The 14438-nt window shown below is 42.2% G+C and overlaps 1 protein-coding gene across 1 annotated transcript in view; it reads left to right on the forward strand.

Annotated features, from left to right (window-relative positions):
* si:dkey-256h2.1 (uncharacterized protein LOC337520 homolog) overlaps positions 1-2954 on the forward strand; it is a 151453-nt gene extending 148499 nt beyond the window's left edge. The window contains exon 12 of the mRNA XM_055649926.1: positions 1882-2954. Coding sequence (XP_055505901.1) covers positions 1882-2001 — 120 coding nt within the window. The 3' untranslated portion in view covers positions 2002-2954. The remainder of the gene's footprint in view (positions 1-1881) is intronic.
* The last annotated feature ends 11484 nt before the right edge of the window (positions 2955-14438 follow it).

Genomic DNA, 14438 nt, shown 5'->3' on the forward strand with positions numbered 1-14438 from the left:
TGCCACACTAGAGGAACAATGTGATTACAATAGAGAGAGTGCAGAAGAAATTAATGAGGATGTTACATAGGAAGGAGGGCCGTAATTATGAGGAGAGATTGGATGTGTTCTGTGTTCACATTTCTGGGTGAGATGCTAACTGCATTTCGTTGTCTCTATACGTGTACACTGCACAATGACAATAATGTTTGAATCTGAAATCTGAATCTGATAAACTGGGTATATTTTCACTGGAATGTAGGGGGCTGAGAAGTGACTTTATAGAATTTTATTAAACGATGAGGGGCATTGATAAGATAAATGGTCAGAACCTTTCCCCCAGGATAGGGGTCTAGAACTTGAGGGTATAGGTTTAAAGGGAGAGGAGAAATTTAAAGTGCTACTTGTGGGGTGTGCTTTTAAATAGAGGAGGATGGTTATCTGAAATGAGGTGAAAGAGGCAGATACAATAATATGATATTTTGATCGGAAAGGAGTAGAAAGATTTGGGCTTAATGCAGGCAAATGAGATTAGTGTTCATAAGTATCACAGTCATAATATATTAGGTAGATTGTGAGGGGGCCATTTCCGTGCTGTATGAATCTATTATCCAAATCTAGTGTAGAGGGGAACATTATATAAGAACCAAATACAGATTGGAGGAATCAAATTTAAATTATTGGCATGTTTCAGCATCCCAAACAATGGTTTATTAAAGATAATTAAAACAACAGATACTGTAACAAATGGTGAGCAAATCAGGCAGCATATATTGAAGAATAAAGTTAATGTATCAGGTCAATGACTTTACATTAAAACCACTTTTGCTTTGGTGTAATAAAATTAACTGGATACGAATTTTGGGAAAACTTGACTGATTTCTCTAAATTAATGTGGAAAGTTAGTTAGGATATGGATAATAAACAAGTTGAACAACAATTATTAATGACATTCGAAGAGAAATATTGAAAAAATATTGAAATATCATTATTCACTAAGTTTTATTTCAGATGATATCCAATCTCTTTGGTAGTTGTCTACCTTAAATTACCTCCTATATGAGGGGGAGCGGGAAATCAAAAGGGACCTTGGCGTACATTAGTAATTCAACAAAACTGAGGGTCATTTTACATAAGTTTCCTAAAGATATCGGCAAATTGTGCTTCGTTTTTTGAGATATCGGAACTGATGAGGAATCTTTGACCTGAAATATTACGGGTTTTTTTCACAGATGTTGCCTGACTTGCTGGGTGTTTCCAGCAAGCTCTGTTAAATATTTTTGTAATGGACAAAACCTGCTCATATTTGCAGTTACGATGTTCCATTTTGTGTTGTATGTTTAAATGGAAAAAAGAATCATAGAAATAGTACTCCGCAGCTGCATGACTAACTACCTTCAGGGATAAAAATAATAAAAATGAAAATATTCAATCTTAGTTGAAAGTCTGCCTTTCTAACAACTGCACCTAAGATAAATGAATTTGATTAGCACAAATTCCCAAAACACAACTGTTGGTAATTTAGCAATAAATAGTGTCTCACTGATAGACTGCAAACAGCTTAAGTGGGAATTGACACGCTGTTGCAATAAGAACTGCTGTCTGAGGTTATGGGAAACCTCCATTGTCAGGTCAATAAAATTGATATTTAGCATTCAGTCATAATAAAAGTAAATTCCTGTGCTCTTATGTTCCTCTTGTATTCAAATAGTTGGGTAAAGTCTTCAAAACTTTTCTGCAGAATTGTTTGAAAACACAACCAAAATACCAGGGACAGTAGAAGATCTACAAATTGTGTGTCTATCACAGTAGCGGGTGCAAATTTGGTTGGGAAGATTGAAGTGTGAGGTATATTCACTCAATTAAATCATTACTAACTTGTTTTTGATCTTATTTATCCAGGTGAACATGCAAGGGATAAACAGCATCTTGTATTTTGGCTGGTATAAGGGCAAGGATCCAAATCCGAAACAGAACCCTGGAGAAATTATAATGCATTCGTACCTAGTATTCTACAACTAAAATTGTATTTCATTATGAACCAGGACTTGAAATTCGCAACGGTTGAGAAAGTTTGTCACAAAATACTGGAAGTTTACTACTGAGCTAATAATCTCTGCTAATTTTGCTGTCTGTATTCAGTTGGCTTGCCTGTTGATGTTTGCTGTCTTTAACAATCATTATAAAAAATAATTTGTTCCAGCTTTATTGGGCTCTCCTCACTCTCCTAGCATTTGAAATTTTCAGCCTCATGTTTTCATGGAAGAACATTGAAGTGCAAAATCAAAAATGACCCTATCTGCAACAGGAATTATTTCAAACAGGCTTTTCTAAAGTTATTTTTAAATCCTGGCTGCGATCCACTTCTTCAATTGTATGACAGTATTACTTTTTTTTTTAACAAATTTGATTTCCTCATTTTTGTAAACTTTCTCATTTGTGGAAAAAAGTATTACATGGTAATGTGAATCTTACTTGTTCATTGTGTAAAGGACATAAATAAATGTTAAAGCTTGCACTGAAAAGATTGGGCAATACCACTGCCACTTCATACTGTTCAAGAAACCATTGCAACTTCTGTATTAATTATATCATCACTTCCAAAAAGTCCTGAAATTTACAGCAAGGTCAAACTATGAGATTTTTATAGACCCCAGCGACCAGTGTAAGGCACTATCGCATAGGCAATGAAAGATGGGTCTTCTAGTGAAGCCACTTGGCCACTACATCACTTGGGTTTTACAGAAAGTATTCACTGATGAATAGATAGTGCAATTTTAATATTTTCAGAAATTATTGCAGAAATCAAACAAGGCAACAAAAGCAACACCTTTTTTCGCAGTAGAATTCACATTAAGGGGTGTTAACTTTGTAAACAGATTAATTTAATCAGAGCAATATCCAAACTGTGGATTACATTTGGTTTTGAATCCATGACCTTGAACATCACTTTTTCTTTGTTTCTTTTTTATATTTCATAAGGTTTGGCAAGAATTCTCTTATGGTTATTGTTTTCCTTAAGGGGTTGGACAGGCTAGATGCAGGAAGATTGTTCCCGATGTTAGGGAAGTCCAGGACAAGGGGTCACAGCTTAAGGATAAGGGGGAAATCCTTTAAAACCGAGATGAGAAGAACTTTTTTCACACAGAGAGTGGTGAATCTCTGGAACTCTCTGCCACAGAGGGTAGTTGAGGCCAGTTCATTGGCTATTTTAAGAGGGAGTTAGATGTGGCCCTTGTGGCTAAGGGGATCAGGGGGTATGGAGAGAAGGCAGGTACGGGATACTGAGTTGGATGATCAGCCATGATCATATTGAATGGCGGTGCAGGCTCGAAGGGCCGAATGGCCTACTCCTGCACCTAATTTCTATGTTTCTATGTTTCCTCATCAATGTATTTTAGTTGCTTTCTATGGCTAAGTCAGGAATGCACAGAAATTGATAAGAGGATGGTTTCACGATTCCATGCTAAATCACTTCTAAAGGCAAAAGCCGTAACCATGTCTTGACATATGACCTTTACCAGTTTCCAAAAGTCACCATGCAGCCAGCCAAAGTGATTGTAGTGAGAAATTAGAGTGTTGTTGAAGAATCATCCCATTACATCAGCGGTCGGCAACCTACGGCCCCCGGGCCTAATGCGGAACCATATGCAGAACAAGGTTGCAGACCCCTGCAATACATAATAGGATACGGTTTTAGAGAGGGGGTAAAACTTGTTCACCATGATTGGAAGTTATTATCTATTAGGAAAGGTTGGACAAATTTCAACGTTTTTTCTAAAGTATTGGATACTGAGGGGAGATCTAAAAGAAGTTACAAATATTATGAGAGGCATAGATAAGGTAGACTGTCAGAATCATTTTCCTATGGTGGAAATATTAAGTATCACAGTATCAAGTAAGAGCAGTTTTAAAGTCAGAAGGAGAAAGTTTAAAGGAGATGTGTTGGGCCAGTTTATTTTCAATAGAGAATGGCAAGTGCCTGGAATGCTATCGGGCGGTGGTGGAAGCCGATACGATAGTGGCATTTAAGAGGCATTGGGATAGCCACATAAAAATGGAGGAAAGGGGATCACAAGCAGGCAGAAGGGATTAGATAACATTTGGCCTATTCCTGTCCTGTACTGTACTATGTTCAAAGTGCATTCTACACTTTCAATCATATTTGTAAGTTTGAAGAGGTGTTATTTTAAATTCAAATTATTTAGATCTAATTCCTGAAACATTTATGTAATCCTGCATGTTTCTATTTAAAGTAACTACTTGGAGATAATAATGCAGTGTGTTTAAACGTAATCACTTTGGTTGTCTAATCCACCCTGATTAATTATTTTCCAAGGCAGAACATGCCCACACTGTCAAACCCTCTTTATTAAGAAGAAATAGGTTTTTGGATTTCTTTTGTGAAGTTGGGACATTGTCGGCCATTGCATATAAATCGAAAGCCCAAACTCCATGCTGATTATTGATATAACTATTCAACTTTATTTAACATAGTAACTGAACAGACAATCTTTACACTACAGAATGCTGTGGGGTTGAAGACATTAAACCTAGTTTACTTACATACAAAATCGGCATGGTTAAATAACAAGCATATCAATCCATTCTTCACAAATGTAACAATAGATTCCAAATGGAATTTGAACATGTTGTATCAAATCTTCTTTCATGATCATTTCAGGTTGTCCACTGGTCTTGCTTAAATGCACAAACAATGAACAATAACATTCTAAAATTATTTGCAAATTAAAAAATAAATAAATTCTTATCATATGTTATTCCTTTACAAACTGTGATACAAATAGTGTGTGTTTATAGGTCAAATTGGAAATGTCTGCGACCATCTGAAAGAAACTGTTCAGATTTTGTTCGACTTCATTCCTGCAGGGAATTAAATCATTTGAGAGTATTCTTTGATCTGGTCTAACGTTTGGTATTGGCCATATTGATACAGATTGCACAACATTCACTCACTTTTCCTTGAGGCAACTTACAGAAAAGGCTTCAAATAACACACTATAATATGAACAATCCTAATTTATGACTCTTAAATCCCAGTTGGTGTTTTCAGTTTTACACGTTGGAATTTAGATCCGGGAATGATCGATTTAAAATGGATTTAGAAACATAAATCATTCAAAACCTTTTTGTGTATTTCAGCTGTTTGAATAGGGTTTGAAATTGCTGCTGCCTGAGGAAATTATTAATTAGATTGGATAATAGACACTTGCATGTAGGGAGAGTACTGGCTACTTTACATTTAGCTAAAGGAGCTGATCAAAGGCAGAACAATTGCTGCATGGACTGCTATGTATTACCTAGTCCATTGCACCAAAAGACTGGAGCCAAAATTATCCACAAGGTGCTTGTTTAAAAACTGATTATACTACAAGCATTTGCATGTCAAAGAATTAGGAATTAGAGTTTTGTATTAAAGACAATTTCTACCCAATAAATAGTAACTTAGAAAGTAGAAGTGGGAGTAGGCCTTTCAGCACTGGGCCTGTTCTAGTGACGTGCGGTGAGGTCAATGGCTGGGGAGGCACTGGCTTCTACCCCATCCTAACTTAGTTATGTGTGTGTGTGTGTTAGTTGTCTGTGCGTGATGTGTGTGTGTTAGTTGTCTGTGCGTGATGTATGTGTCTGGGTGGAAAAGAGAGAAGGGAGGGAGGGAGGGAAGTAGAGAAAGAAGGAAGTAGAGAAAGAAGGGAGGAAGGGAAGGAGAGAAAGAAGGGTGGGAAGGAGTGAAGGGAAAAGAGAGAGAGGATGGAGGGAGAGAAGGAGAGAATGGAGGGCGGGAAGAAGAGAAGGGAGGGAGGGAAGGGAAGGAGAGAAGGGAGGGAGAGGGCCGGCGGCAGGGGTTGATGCTGGGGTCCCGTGCCGAGAGTAGATTACTCCAGCATGGGGCCCAATTGGGAGCTCTCAGCGGCCCAGAGCCTCCGAATCGGCAGTTACAAATCAACGAATCAACCAAAGATACTAGAGTATCTTTGGAATCAACCTACCAGTCAGCGCCGCCCGCGGCTGGAAAGTCTGCGCCGCCGCTGCTGAAGCTAGCTAATGTAGAAGGAGAGCGAGGCAGCATCAATTACATGAGCCTAGGTAATTGATGCTCGTTCTTCCTACACTGGGCTCAAGTCACGCCCCCTTGTGAGGCAGACGTGATTGCTGCCTCCCCTGGAGCTTTTACATAGCAGTTTTGTGATGAGACCAGCGAGCACAAATGTAATATCTTTATATGTGAAATGCGTTACCTGGACTATGGAAGGTAAGTTCATGTAATGAAGGGGTTTACATACATTACTTTGGTGACATACATAGAGATAGTAACAGGCATATGCTTATTGCCCGCTCTCCATGCAGTTTCTAAGGGGTTACGCAATCAGAGGGGAGGCTCAGCTCGTCGCTGCCTCACCTCTCATTTCTCCCTATATTTGCAGCGGAGCTGCGAAATATTTGCGATTTTGACTATAAAAAATGATTAGATTCATATAAAAGTTACATTTATAACACAGATCAGTGGGAAAATCTTTATATTTAATTTATTTTATTTTTCTTTACTTTTCTTAACAGCTATTTTCATTGGTAGTATGACAGGTGAGGCTCTGCCTCCCCTGACCGCACATCCCTGGCCTGTTCCACCAATCAACATGATCATTGCTGTTTCAGCCTTCTCCCGTATCTCTTGAACCCTTTAACATTAAGAAATATGTTTATTCCCATCTTGAATATATTTTAATGAATTGGCCTCTGCGGTCGTTTGTGGCAGAAGTTTCACCTTGGTTCAACCTATATCCTGAAGTTGTGACCCCTCATTCTGGACTCTTCAGGCAGCAGGAATATCTTCCTTGCAGCTGCTGGTCTGTCTTTCCTCCTGTCCGAATTCCAGAAGTTTCTACGTGATTCAACATGATTCTAAACTCAGGTGAATATAGGCACAATAGATCCAATCTCTCCACATATGTAAATCTTACCATCCCAGGATTCAGTCTGGTAAACATTTGCGGTATTGCTTTCTTCCTCAGATGAAACCACAACTAGACTCCAAACTCAAGATGTTGTCTTGCCAAGGCCATGTCCATTTACAGTTATGTCTCTGTCCCACCTAGGAAACCTGAATGGAAACCTCTGGAGACTTTGCGCCCCACCCAAGGTTTCTGTGTGGTTCCCGGAGGTTGCAGGTGGTTGCCGGAGGTTGCAGGTGGTGGAAGCAGGTAGGGAGACTGACGAAAACCTCCAGGAACCTCCGGGAACCGCACGGAACCCTTGGGTGGAACGTAAAGTCTCCAGAGGTTTCCGTTCAGGTTTCCTAAGTGGGACAGGGGCATAAGACATCCTCGCCACTTTAACCCTATTCTTGGTCTGTGATGAAAAAATAATGATAATGGATGTTGCTGGTTTGTTTTTTGTACCCAAAAAAAGTATTACAATTTTAATTATTTTGAGAACAAAAACGTAAAATAAAGGGCAAAAAAACGTATCCAGAAAGGGCAAAAAAAAATTTGGATTGTTTATTCTTTCAGAGATGACAGGTTCAAACGTTGTATTAGAAACATAGAAAATAGGTGCAGGAGTAGGCCATTCGGCCCTTCGAGCCTGCACTGCCATTCGATATGATCATGGCTGATCATCCAACTCAGTATCCCATCCCTGCCTTCTCTCCATACCCCCTGATCCTTTTAGCCACAAGGGCCACATCTAACTCCCTCTTAAATATAGCCAATGAACTGGCCTCAACTACCTTCTGTGGCAGAAAATTCCACAGATTCACCACTCTCTGTGTAAAAAATGATTTTCTCATCTCGGTCCTAAAAGACTTCCCTCTTATCCTTAAATTGTGACCCCTAGTTCTGGACTTCCCCAACATCGGGACTAATCTTCCTGCATCTAGCCTGTCCAACCCCTTTAAGAATTTTGTAAGTTTCTATAAGATCTCCCCTCAATCTTCTAAATTCTAGCGTGTACAAGCCGAGTCTATCCAGTCTTTCTTCATATGAAAGTCCTGTCATCCCAGGAATCAGTCTGGTGAACCTTCTCTGTACTCCCTCTATGGAAAGAATGTCTTTCCTCAGATTAGGAGACGAAAACTACGCAATACCCCAGGTGTGGTCTCACCAACACCCTGTACAACTGCAGTAGAACCTCCCTGCTCTTATACTCAAATCTTTTTCCTCTGAATGCTAACATACCATTTGCTTTCTTCACTGCCTGCTGCACCTGCATGCTTACTTTCAATGACTCGTGTACCATGACACCCAGGTTTCGTTGCATCTCCCCTTTTCCTAATCGGCCACCATTCAGATAACAGTCTACTTTCCTGTTTTTCCCACCAAAGTGGATAACCTCACATTTATCCACATTATACTGCATCTGCCATGCATTTGCCCACTCACCCAACCTATCCAAGTCACCTTGCAGCCTCGTAGCATCCTCCTCACAGCTAACACTGCCCCTCAGCTTCGTGTCATCTGCGAACATGGAGATGTTGCATTCAATTCCCTCAACCAGATTATTAATATATATTGTAAATAGCTGGGGTTCCAGCACTGATCCTTGCGGTACCCCACTAGTCACTGCCTGCCATTCTGAACAGGATCCGTTTACTCCTACTCTTTGCTTCCTGTCTGCCAGCCAGTTCTCTATCCACAGCAATACTGAACCCCCAATACCGTGTGCTTTAAGTTTGTATACTAATCTCTTGTGTTGGACCTTGTCGAAAACCTTCTGAAAGTCCAGATATAACACATCCACTGGTTCTCCCTTATCCACTGTACTAGCTACATCCTCGAAAAATTCCATAAGATTCGTCAGACATGATTTACCTTTCATAAATCCATGCTGACTTTGTCCAATGAATTCACCATCTTTCCAAATGTGCTGCTATCCCACCGATGTTAGACTAACTGGTCTGTAATTCCACGTTTTCTCTCTCCCTCCCTTTTTAAAAAGTGGGGATGCATTAGCTACCCTCCAGTCCTCAGGAACTACTCCAGAATCTAAAGAGTTTTGAAAAATTATCACTAATGCATCCACTATTTCTGCGGCTACTTCCTTAAGTACTCTGGGATGCAACTTATCTGGCCCTGGGGATTTATCGGCCTTTAATCCATTCAATTTACCTAACACCACTTCGCGGCTAACCTGTATTTCACTCAGTTCCTCCATCTCATTTAACCCCCGGTCCCTTGCTATTTCCGGCAGATTATTTATGTCTTCCTTAGTGAAGACAGAACCAAAGTAGTTATTCAATTGGTCTGCCATGTCCTTGTTCCCCATGATCAATTCGCCCTGTTTCTGACTGCAAGGGACCTACATTTGATTTAACTCATCTTTTCCTCTTCACATATCTATAAAATCTTTTGCAGTCAGTTTTTATATTCCCTGCCAGTTTTCTTTCATAATCTATTTTCCCTTTCCTAATTAAGCGTTTTGTCCTCTGCTGGACTCTGAATTTCTCCCAGTCCTCTGGTAGGCTGCTTTTTCTGGCTAATGTGTACGCTTCATCTTTTGTTTTGAAACTATCCCTGATTTCCCTTGTTATCCACGGATGCACTACCTTCCCTGATTTTTTTCTTTTGCCAAACTGGGATGAACAATTGTTGTAGTTCATCCATGCAGTTTTTAAATGCCTTCCATTGCATATCCACCGTCAACCCTTTAAGAATCATTTGCCAGTCTATCTTGGTCAATTCACGTCTCATACCCTCATAGTCACCTTTCTTTAATTTCAGGATCCTTGTTTCTGAATTAACAATGTCACTCTCCATCCTAATGAAGAACTCAACCATATTATGGTTACTCTTCTAGCTATGGTCAATGCTAGAAAACTCTTTCTCACTAGTTTTCCTTAAAGGTCACTGTCACCTTCTTAATATGTATCAGATTATCTTCGCAAAAAAGTAACATGACAGTTGCAAAAACAGAAGAGGCGTTATTTTTAAGGAATCAGAAGATCAGAAGACGTGTTTTTTTTTAAAGGAATCAGAAGAACAGAAGAGGCGGGGTTTTTTAGGAATCTTTGCTATGTGAATTTGCATAACATATTCAGTGCTGTGCTGCATTCTAACAATCTTTCCGCTAACGGGTACAGTACATAAGGACTTTTCCATCGCAAACACATAACACCTGCAAGAGTATCTCTGTCCCCTAATCTTTGAGATATTTCAAAGGACATATCGGCTCAACATTGATCAGGACTTCTCAATTTGTTATACCATTACATTGGCAATATTAATAAATTCATTTTTTATTACTCCATAAATGCCACAGAAATGGAAAGGAGACAAAAGAATGGTCTCACTTAAAAGGTGAGGCAAAAACTGGAAAAAAAAAGTTCAGTTTTAGTATCCTGACTAAAAGATATTATTAAAAAGGAGAAAGGTAAAAGCTGTAGAAGTATTACAAAATAATTTGTAAATTGTTCAAAGTCCGGTCGACATGCTGGATGTACTTCGATCCAGATAAGCCCCAGGCTGGTGCAGAACCTCCTCAGTCTCCCTCGACCAGCTCAGCCCACCAACCAACGTCCCTTTCCTTGCCCGACCGCTTCTGTGTCCTATCTAACTTCCTTTTGAAAAACCCGATTGACTTAGTTTTCACTGCACTTAGGTATGTAATTGGAGATCCAGACCATGTACTGTCTCAGGAAATGTTTTTCCTCTCAATGCTCCTTTATCAGTTGCACAAGGTCTTAAGTCTACATCGTTGGTTCTGGAATCATCTGCTTATGGAAAGTTTCCCTCTGCTTACTTGAACCAGTCATGATCTGATGCACCTGTCATATGTCCTCTAATTTTTGTAAAGTATTCTAAGTGCCCAGCTGTAATATCTATCTCTACATAACTAACAGTCTTCGTCTTGTTTGTGCCCACGATGTGTCTCTGTGCAATCTGGTTTTCCTATCTTCTTCCAAACACTAGGCCACAGCCTTCTCATTTTCACACATCCTACTCACATTTTTCCCGTCGTGGCGATAAACATATTCCCGTCGCATTTCCAATTATATTTCCGATTACAGCATTAAACGGGGTTGGGGTTGGGCGGGCAACAGCTTCGAGTGATGTCGGGGAGGGCCGCATTTAAGTAGGGGGGTTGCACGGAAGGTCATAAGGTCAAAGGGTGTGAAGCACGGTGTCGCTCAAGCCTCCTGCAATACCACACATGCAACACGTACGTTCTTGCCTGGAAAAAAAAGCCAACACTGCTGCTCACGGACAGAGAAGAGGCAAATGTTTTTTGTGACTGACGGGGCTGGAGGGTGACTGAGCGTTATGAAACCGAGCACCAAGGGACACTCAGACCCCCAGTGTAAGCTGCCGAAGGAGCGGATCCCTCGGGACAGCCCCCACTCTCCGGGGTCAGCGCTGTCTGGCCACAGCCGCCCTCCGCTCCGTCTCCCCCTGTACAGCCGCACAGTGACGGACTGTGGGTCGGCAGCACCCACACACGGGGCCAGGTGGAGCAGGGCCGCGGCTCCGGGCAGCGGACACACTGGGACACAAAACCTGGCAACGTCCCCATCAGCTGTAGCAGAGTTGGGGACAGTCTGGTCCTTCCACCCACCCAGAGTCACTGACTGCACTGCACCGGACCCCAAAACCGAAGTGATTCACCCCCCGCCCTGACCCCCACACCACTTTGATTCACCTTCCGACCCCCACCCCCACACGGGGTGATTTATCCCCCCAGACCCCCGGACCCTGACCCACACACAGGGTGATTCACCCACTCCCGAGGATCGAGGGGGGGGGAGAGGAGAGGGGGGAGTGGAGAGAGAAAGTGGTGGAATATTGCAATGGGGGAACGGGTTGCAATAGGGGAACAGGTGAGTGATGGAATATTGTGTTGGGGGAGCAGACTCAAATTGGTCAAGTATACCTATAAAACTCTCATCTTGTATGTATGTATGCATATGTGATTATTAATCACATTAATACCTTCGACAAAATAAACTGTTTCACTTCACATTTCATGGTATATTTCACAATTTATAACCTTTTAAAAACAGGCAAACGTCCTTCAACCCGCTTCGAGAGATGTCACAAAGTGGGAGGGGGAGGGGGGCGCATCAGCTTCTAGAGACATCAGGGAGAGGGTCGTATTTAAATTAACGTTCCGCTTTTTCCGTCCCGGGCTTCCACCCTCAACGCCCTGGCTGGGGTTTTACGCTGCCATCAAGGAGGCATCGAGACCGCGGCGGTGAAGGAGACACCGAGAATGCAGCGGTGTGGCCTCGCGATGATGGGGATGCAGCGGTGGTGAGGCCACGCGGAGATGGAGCAGCGGCGGCGGTAGGGGAAGGGAGAGGGAAAGATAGGTGAAGGAGGGATTGGGGGAGGGGAGGAGATGGGAAAGATCCTGGGGAGGTGAGGAGGGAGAGGAGGGGGTAGGGAGGGTAGTTGCCACGTTTACACTCCCTCTCTACCGCCTGGGCGGGGCACCAAGGCAAATTCCTTGTATGTGAATACTTGGCCAATAAACTTACTTACTTATTTACTTACTTGCTCTCTCGCCCCCTCCCTCTCTACCCTCCTTTCCCCTCTCGACCCCCTCTCTATCTACCCTCACTCCCACCCTCTCTACCTCCCTCCCTGCCCCACACTCTACCCCCTCCCTTGCCCTCTACCCACCTCCCTCTCCCTCCCTCTCTACCTCCCTCCCTCTCTACCCCCACTCCCTCTCTAGCAGCCCTCCCTCTCTACCACCCCTCCCTCCCTGGGGATTGAAGAGGGAGGCTGAAGAGGAGGAGGGAGTGCTGAGGGATGAGGAGAAATGAACCACGCCGGAGCAGTTCGGGGCTATGCATGAGTGGTGCAATATTGCGTTGGGGGAGTGGTGGAATATCCTGTTGGGGGAGCAGTCACAACGGGTCTGCACTTGGTCTAGTATACTATTAAAAGTCTCATCCTGTATGTGTGTGTGTGTATTTCTGTACGTGCATATGTTTCTCTACCTTCGTCAAAACGCAACGTGGTAGCGCTTACATTTTTACATGATCTCACATTTTCCCCCTCCACACAGTAATCGGTAATCAGGTTCACTTAAGATTTCATCCTATATTTCACGTTATTGACGATTCAAGTTTTAAAAAAAAGGAAAAACCGGTTCTCACACACAGCCTTTTTCCAGGACTTTCCAATGATGATGTCACAATGCCACTTACAGTGCACCAATCACAATGGGTTCTCAAGCTGCTGAGTGCCACGCCCCCTATCCGGTTATTCACACCCCCCGCCCCCTCCCCTCCCCTCCCTCGGGTTATTCATGATTAAAGATTTTATAAAACACCTTTTAAAACACCAGCTTCCAGTGATGTCACAATGCCCCCCCTCCCCCGGGTGGATTGTACTCCTTTATTTCCCCCTTTTATTACTCAATAAAGGAATTTTCTCCAAAACCTTCATAATTCTGGAAAATTAAAAGCATTGCATTGTCTACCTCACCAGTGATTTCTATTAAAACCCTACAGCAAATTCCAGGAGAAACCATGTACTTGTCAACCCATGGCTCTAACAATTTAGATGCAAGGAACTGCAGATCAGGTGCGGACACATCTTCAGACGGATTGTGGTGCGGGGATGGGGGGAGCAAGTAGAAAGTTGGATGAGTAGGGGTGGCGGCAGCTTGGCAGCTTGGATGGATACAGATGAGGGGGATGAGAGGGAAGGGGGGGGGGGGGGGGATATGTCTCCCGGCCCTGTTAGCCCGCTCCACCAATACATAAGATCTAATTAGTCATTCAATAATGAAGCAGGCCTTTCAGCCCAACTAATCCATGTCGATTAACTTGCCCAAATGAGCTAATCCCATTTGCATGCACCTGCATATATCCCTCCAAATCTTTCTCAACCATGTACCTCTCCAAGTGTCTTTTGAATGTTGTAATATACTTGCCACTACTAGTAGCTTGTTTCTCCCTATGTGTGAAGTTGCCCCTCAGCTTCCTATTAAATCTTTCCCCTCTAACCCTAGCCCTATCCCATGACCTTTTAGATTCCCCCACCTTGGGAAAAGAAAACTGGGTATTCACCTTATCTGTTCCCCTCATGATTTTATAAATGTTTATGAAGTCACCCCTCAGCTTCTACACTACTGGGGGGAAAAATGATACAGCCTCTCATTGTAACTCAAACCTTCCAGACCTAGTAACCTCCTTGTAAAGCTTTTCTCCCCACCCTTTCTAGTTTATTGACATTCTTCCTACAGTAGATTGACGAATGCCCAAATGTGGCCTTATTAACATTCTGTACAGATGTAACACGACATCCAAACTCCTGTACTCAATACCATGAGCATTGAAGGCTTCAATTGCCTCAAAATATTGTCTGTGGAAAAATTTCTTCAACTAAAGTCTCATGATTTTGCCTGTTTTATACAAGAATTGTTTAAATAATACCGATTTATTTTTTAGTGTTCTGAAATAAATGTTCCTAAATCCAGTGAAACTCTTTCTCTGT

Source organism: Leucoraja erinacea, chromosome 2 (genome assembly GCF_028641065.1).
Source record: "Leucoraja erinacea ecotype New England chromosome 2, Leri_hhj_1, whole genome shotgun sequence".
NCBI lineage: Eukaryota > Metazoa > Chordata > Chondrichthyes > Rajiformes > Rajidae > Leucoraja > Leucoraja erinaceus.